The sequence below is a fragment of the Myotis brandtii genome, unplaced genomic scaffold (assembly GCF_000412655.1).
Source record: "Myotis brandtii unplaced genomic scaffold, ASM41265v1 scaffold62, whole genome shotgun sequence".
Taxonomy (NCBI): Eukaryota; Metazoa; Chordata; class Mammalia; order Chiroptera; family Vespertilionidae; genus Myotis; species Myotis brandtii.
Window position 1 is genome coordinate 2889900 of NW_005370366.1, and position 7423 is coordinate 2897322.

The 7423-nt window shown below is 42.3% G+C and overlaps 1 protein-coding gene across 2 annotated transcripts in view; it reads left to right on the top strand.

Annotated features, from left to right (window-relative positions):
* Positions 1-7423, top strand: part of MPHOSPH8 (M-phase phosphoprotein 8) — a 73719-nt gene that overhangs the window by 19993 nt on the left and 46303 nt on the right. For both annotated transcript variants that reach the window (XM_014528125.1, XM_005880021.2), the window contains exon 2: positions 3337-3492. In XM_014528125.1, coding sequence (XP_014383611.1) covers positions 3337-3492 — 156 coding nt within the window. The remainder of the gene's footprint in view (positions 1-3336; positions 3493-7423) is intronic.

The window sequence follows — 7423 nt, forward strand, 5'->3', positions numbered from 1 at the left end:
AACTTGTGGCTGTGCTGGCATGGCACAGGGGTGGGCATTAGGATTTTGGAGATGCTTAGGTGGGGCATGGCAAAAAAAAGGTTGAGAACCACTGCTTTAGATCCATCCATGTTGTTGCAAAAGGCAATATTTCATATGCTTTTATGGCTGAATAATAAATAGGGTGGGGCAAAATTCGGTTTACAGTTGGGAGTATGCAAAACAGTTTATTCTTGTATTATTAGGCATTAATTATTGTATTATCCTATCTAATAGACAAACATGGTAATTGACCATACCTTCGTTATGCCTCCCATTGGTTAATCAGCACAATATGCAAATTAACTGCCAACAAAGATGGCGGCTAATTTGCATACTGCAGGCAGGGCGGAACAGCGCAGCCGCCAGTGCAAGCCACCATCCCAGGCTGCAGGCCAGCCCCAGAAGCCCCAGAAGCTGGTGATTGGGGGGAGATGGGGGTCCCCTTCCCAGGCCTGACACCTCTGGCGGAGGCGTCAGGCCTGGGCGAGGGTGGAGCCGGTGATTGGGGGGAAGATGGGGGTTCCCTGCCCAGGCCTAAAGCCTGGGCCAGAGGCATCAGGCCTGGGGCAGCGGGGGGGGGGGGGGGGGGGCGGCGGGCGGGGGGGGGGGGGGGGGGGGGGGGGGGCCATCCAGGAGGCAGCCAATCAGTGATCCTCTGTCACCATTGATGTTTCTCTCTCTCTCTCTCCATTCCTCTCTGAAATCAATAAAAATACATTTTTAAAAAAACATATTTATTGATTAAAAACTATGTGGTATGAAAGCTTTGTGTTCTAAAATTCTATGACATGAAGCACTAAGCAAAGAGACACCTAAGAGAAGTTTTGAATGTAAAATCTAATATATTTAGGAACTAAGTTATAAATAATAAAATTTCAAGTTTGGTGACTGGGAGAATAGAGTTGCTGCTGGCAGAATGGAGATGTTGGGACAAGAAATAATGGCAATAATATGATTCTGGAGTCAGGTATACCAACTTTAAAGAATTAATATTAGCTCAAGGTAGAACTATCACTACACACTGGAGCGAACAGACTGGCCCTGCATGAGAGACTGAAGCATACTCTCACTCAACCTCCACCCACAACGCAGCGATCACTGGACCCTGGGCACGCATTAGTTGTCTGGAGAGAGAAGCAAGAAGAAATCACTTGCCCAGAGACAGAGCACTGAATGCCAAAACCCCCACCGAACTGTTAGCAAATGAAGCAGAGAAGAAAATAATATGAGGAAGAAAAGCAGTTGAACAGGACATCACACAAGTCAAGAGAGCAGAGAGTTTCAGACCATGAATCACAAGTACCAAATATTCCACCCATCAACTGGTGAATAAAAAAATAAAAAAATAAATAAATAATAATAAGCAAACTGAATTTGTTAACCTTTGGGAAGAAAGTAGGGAGTTCAGAGAGAAGCATAAGCAAACAAATCTTTCTCTTTTCCTTTTAGGTCGCTGTGATGCGCACCTACCACCAGGGGACATGTTCAACGCAGGAGCTGTTGTGATGCACAGTGGCCATTTACAGAGAAATGGCACTGCAGACTTGTTGCCTACAAAGCAACACTTGGCTTCCCCCAAGTGGGACACAGGCCACACCACCACCCCAGAGCGACACCCCAACAAATCGCAGCCGATGCTGCAGAGACCCCATGGCACAAAATGTGGCCCACAGCCCAGCCCAGCCAGGAAACAGTTGCTGTGGGCACCGGGTAATGACGTCACGTAGGAACGCTCGGCTTCCTCTCCCTAGCAATGACTAGCCTCCTTGGAGTTTCTTCAGCCCAGGAACATGACTTGCTTTATAACCAGGTGTCGACATTTTACACTTTAACCAAATGTTTGTGAAGCATTTTCTTGTGCCTCATCTCATTTGATCCTCACAGAAATCCTGGAGTAGGTAGATAGGAGACTCGGTGGAATCCTATTTTCTTTTCATTAACCGGAAAACGGCGATTTAGAAAGCTTAGAAACAGGACCCGACTGAAAAGAAGAAAGAAATGGTGAACCTTGAAAATGACTTCAGGTTTTCTCTGCACAGAATATAGTCAAACACTTCTGCAGTTAAATATTTCACCGTTTGTTCTCCCTTTGTGATCTACAATAGTAATGTGCTTCATGTTGATATTTATTGCTGTATCGCTGATAATTACTTAAAAAGTTGGGACGCTTCACTGGGCTGGAAAATGTTTAGCTAAATCAGAAAGCAGGCCTAATTAAGCAAGTTTATTCTATATCTATAAAAGGTTAAGTTGACTCGTGCATGCGCGATACATATAAAGCTCTTGCTGGCACCAATCGCACACGTTTCGATCTGTCATTATTGATCGTGAATTTGGTTGACCCTTCTATTTAGAGAAAGGGCGAATAGCGATATTAAAATATTTCTTCTAATTTCCTTTCAGTGTGCATGAATTCATGCACTGGGCCACTAGTTTTCCATATGAACAACTGTAAACCTACTTTTGCCACGCCGTGTGTGTGTGTGTGTGTGTGTGTGTGTGTGTACACGTACGTGTACGTACGTACACACACACACACGTTTTCTTCATCTGTTGATGGACACCAAGGTTGCTTCCATATCTGGCTATTGTGAATAATGCTGAGTAAACATGGGGGTTCATATGTCTTTTTGAGTTAATGTTTTCATTTTCTTAAGATACATACCCAGAAGTGGAATTGCTGGATCGTGTTCTGTTTTTAATATTTTGAGGAACCTCCATGCTGTTTTCCACAGTGGTTGCCATTCCTGCCAATTGACATTCCCACCAATGGTGCATAGGGTTTTCTTTTCTGCACATCCTCACCAATACTAGTTATTTTTTATCTTACTGAAAACAGCCATTCTAACGTGTGAGGTGATACCTGTATGGTTTTTATTTGCATTTCCCTGATGATTAATGATTTTGAACATCTTTTCATTTTGCTGTTGGCCATTTGTATATCTTCTTTGAAAAAATGTCTATTTAGATCTGCCCATTTTTAAATCAGATTGGTTTGGTTTTTTGCTGTTGCGTTACATGAGTTCTTTATATATTTTGTATATTAGCCCCTTACATGATTTGGAAATATTTTCTTCCATTCAGTGGGCTGCCTTTTCATCTTGTTTGTTATTTCCTCTGCTGTGCAGAAGCTTTGTTTTTGCTTTTGGTGTGCTCCTATTTTTTTCTTAAGCCACTTCAGGAGATGAACATACTTTATAATTATATTAATCTCCATTTCAAGTTTGTTTCCATATTCTCAGTAATTGTATTGTTTTGGAAATTTAATCAAGTCAGTAATGTCTTTTATTTGCCTATTTTTAATTTATATAACAGGGTAAAATCCTTTACAAAGTTCGGTGGAAAGGATACACCTCAGATGATGATACCTGGGAGCCTGAGGTTCATCTTGAAGATTGTAAAGAAGTTCTTCTTGAATTTAGGAAGAAAGTTGTGGATAACAAAGCTAAAGCAGTCAAGAAAGATATTCAGGTATCATGTTTTATCTCATTTCTTTCCCTTTTTTTTGTACAATAAATTTATAAATTTTACTGATATAGAAAATGCAATAAAGAACTTACAAGTAATAATTCTATATAATAAAGAGCTAATATGCAAATGGTCATCAGCCATCACACTGTAAAGGCTCAAACACTCAACACTGGGGAGAGAAGAATGGGGACCACCCAGGCACAAATGAGCTCTCCAGAGAGGAATGGGGACCAGCCAGGCTGCAGCCCAGGAGAGGGACAAGCCACCTGCCCTGTGGTCCTGGGCGCCAGCACCTGCGGCCCAGGAGAGGGACAAACCGCATGCCCCGTAGTCCCGGGCACCAGCGGCTGGGACTGTGGCCCGGGAGAGGGACAAGCCGCCTGCCCTGCGGTTGCGGGCACCAGCGGCTGCGTCTGCACCTGCTCGCGAGAGAGGAATGGGGACCAGCCAGGCACAAATGAGCTCGAGAGAGAGGAATGGGGACAAGCCAGGCTGCAGACTGGGAGAAGGACAAGCCACATGCCCCGCGGTCCCAGGCGCCAGCGCCTGCGGCCCAGGCAAAGCCACCCGCCCATGGTCCCCTGTGGCTGCAGCCGGCCTGGGCGAAGCCGGCCCAGGTCCTGGGTGCCTGCGGCAGGCCAGAGGGAGGGAAGCCCGGGTTCTGAGTGTCTGCAACTGGCCAGAGAAGGGAATTCTAGGTCCCGGGTGTGGGGCGAGGCAGAGGCGGTTAGGGGCAATCAGGCCAGCAGGGGAGCAGTTAGGGGTGATCAGGCAGGCAGGCAGGTGAGCGGTTAGGAGCCAGTGGTCCTGGATTACAAGAGGCAGTTGAACATCCCCTGGGGGGGTCCCGGATTAGAGAGGGTGCAGGCCGGCCTGAGGGGATCCCTCCTCCCACCCATGTATGAATTTCGTGCACCTGGCCTCTAGTAAAATAGATAATATTCCTATTGCAGACTCTATAGCCAGTTAGTTCTCACAGAATGCTTTGATTGAGTTCTGCCAACTCTTCTTTCTGTAGCCAACCTGTGATTACAGTTGACAAACAGGTATAGTTTGGACATGTTAATATTTTCCTTTAAGTTAAGAGTAAGATGAAAGTAGGGAAAAGACATGTCAAAACTATCCATGAGATGAGCATCTTGTTTTTGAATACCTAAGGAATATTTTGTGTGCTGTTCACATTACTACTACAGATATAGTGCATACTTTTGTATTTTTAAAAAATCCTTACCCGAGGATATATTTCTGTATTGATTTGAAAAAGAGAGAGACAGAGACAGAAACATAGATGTGAAAGAGAAACTTGATTGGTTGCCTCCCATATTCACCTTTGACTGGGAATAGAGCCTACAGCCTTGTGGTATACAGGATGAGGCTCCAACCAACTGAACCACCTGGCCAGAGCTAATATGCATTATTAACATATTTTTTATATCTGATTTTACTGCTAATTAAAATAACACAATTTTTAGATCTTTCTATAAAACTATCAATTTTAATCCATTTCAGATTATTCACAGGTCTGGTTATCCAGATCCTTTGTTTTTCTCTTCTGTTCCCACTTTAATTTTAGTTACTTTATTGCTTTTTGTAGCTCTTCCTGATGGTAAGGAAGAATAAAAAGATGGAACTCACTGAAGTTAAATTTTCTCATCAGCAATTTGGAAAAATGTTTGATTGTGGGCTAGAGAGGAATAATGTTAAAACTAACACACAGCCCAGTTTGGTTCAGTGGATAGAGCATCGGCCTGCAGACCAATGGGTCCTGGGTTCAATTCCCATCAAGGGCACGTACCTCAGTCGGCTAGGGCAGTAAAATATATTTTTTTAAAAATGATTGATGATGACTGGTACAGTGTTTGAGGCATACTCCCCTTCCCCTTTATTGAATTTATTGGGGTGACATTATTTAACAAAATTATACAGGTTTCAGGTGCATAATTCTACACCAGGGCACGTGCAGGAGGCAACCAGTCGATGTGTTTTACTCACATCAATGTTTCTTTCTGTCTTTCCCTCTCTCTTTCACTCCCTTTAAAAAAAATCGATGGAAAAAATATCCTCTGGTGAGGATTAAAAAAATAACACACAGAAAACCTAACACATAAATTTGGTTTAATGATGCGTCCACTGTTTTAGCCTTGATTCTCTTCTTTCACAAATAATTCAATTGGCTTTATTTATGAGTCTTGGAAGAATTTCCCGTTTTTCTTTATAATGGAAATTTCATTTATAGCTTCTATTTATATATTGAACCAATTCTAACACACTTGCTTTTGAGGTTTCATTTTCATCAGGAATAATTTTTTTTTAAATACTGGCAAAGGTTCTTAAACTTAGAACTATATAGTGAAAATTTTCACAAGAAACGGATTCTTACTTATTGAGGTCTTTGTGTAAGGACTGAATATTGATCCCTTCTCTCCCTACAATTTGAGTTTTCAGCCACATTTTAAAAAATACTTAGTATTTTTTTAAATTACCAAAACAATATTATGACCCAGTTTTGACTGTGTGTAGTGTTGTTAATAATAATAACAGCAACAACAGAGGCAGCTTTTATTTACTGAACAGTGGATCAGCACTTTTTATGGATTAAGATGAGAACCTGAGGCTTTGATAAGGTAAGTAGCCCAAATTCACCCATTAGTAATGACAGAGCCAGGCTACTGCACTCTTAACCACTGTAGGTTGCCTGTTGGTTTGGGCTATAGCTTGAAATCCACTTAAAGGAGTGGAGTATCCAGTGTTTTAAAATTATGCTACTGTGGCAAGGCCTTTAATAAATATGGTTTTTAAATTACTAAGCAGAATGCTTAGTACTTTAAAATTTTTTATAAATGAAACCATTTCCAAAACTAGTTCAGGTTAAAGGAGAGACATTTTTTCCTCCCAACTTTTTTGCTCTAGTTATATTTCACTTTTTTAGAATGGGTATCTACTCCCTCCATTCGTAATTCTTTCCCTAAAAAAAATTCATACAAACACAAAAGCGCATTTAAAATATATAAATATATATATTATTGATTTCAGAGAGGAAGGGAGAGGGAGAGAAAGATAGAAACATCAATGATCAGAATCATTGATCAGCTGCCTCCTGCACGCCCCCCACTGGGGATCGAGCCTGCAACCCAGGCATGTGCCCTTGGCTGGAATCAAACCTGGGACCCTTCAGTTACAGGCAGAGGCTCTATCCACTGAGCCAAACCAGCTAGGGCAGTGGTCGGCAAACTGCGGCTCGTGAGCCACATGCGGCTCTTTGGCCCCTTGAGTGTGGCTCTTCCACAAAATACCGACTTATGCGCATGGGCCATGAAGTTTCAATCGCACTGTACGTGTGTGCCCGTAAGTGGTATTTTGTGGAAGAGCCACACTGAAGGGGCCAAAGAACCGCATGTGGCTCGCGAGCCCCGGTTTGCCGACCACGGGGCTAGGGCAATCCCAAGTATTTAATTGCATGCAGGTAAAAACATTACCCGAGAAGAGGTCCAGAGATTTTACCAGATTGCCTATGGAGATCTTTGCCACAGAAGTGATTAGAACGCTCTATTCTAGAGTTTAGGAGTATCTTGGGTCCCTGAGAGCAGTTATGGTTGGGGCTCCAAAGAAGGTAGTTGAGTCACAATTGTTGTTGATATGTATAGGGGTGTTTATAAATCTATGCTCATAGGTAGAGAACTGACTCGATTTTTTTTCTAGCATAGTCTACTAAGGCCAAACATACCTGGTAGAGGAATCAGGAAATTAAAACCCAGTTGCAAAAACTTAATCCAAATTAAGATAATCCCAAATACTTGCTAGTTGGTGACTATTTAACAGTTTTATCTAGGTGTGGTTTCTTATACACATACAAGTGTGGATAGTTATTAAATTGTGTGGGTAGTTATTAAATTGTAGATATATTATACACACACACACACACACACACACA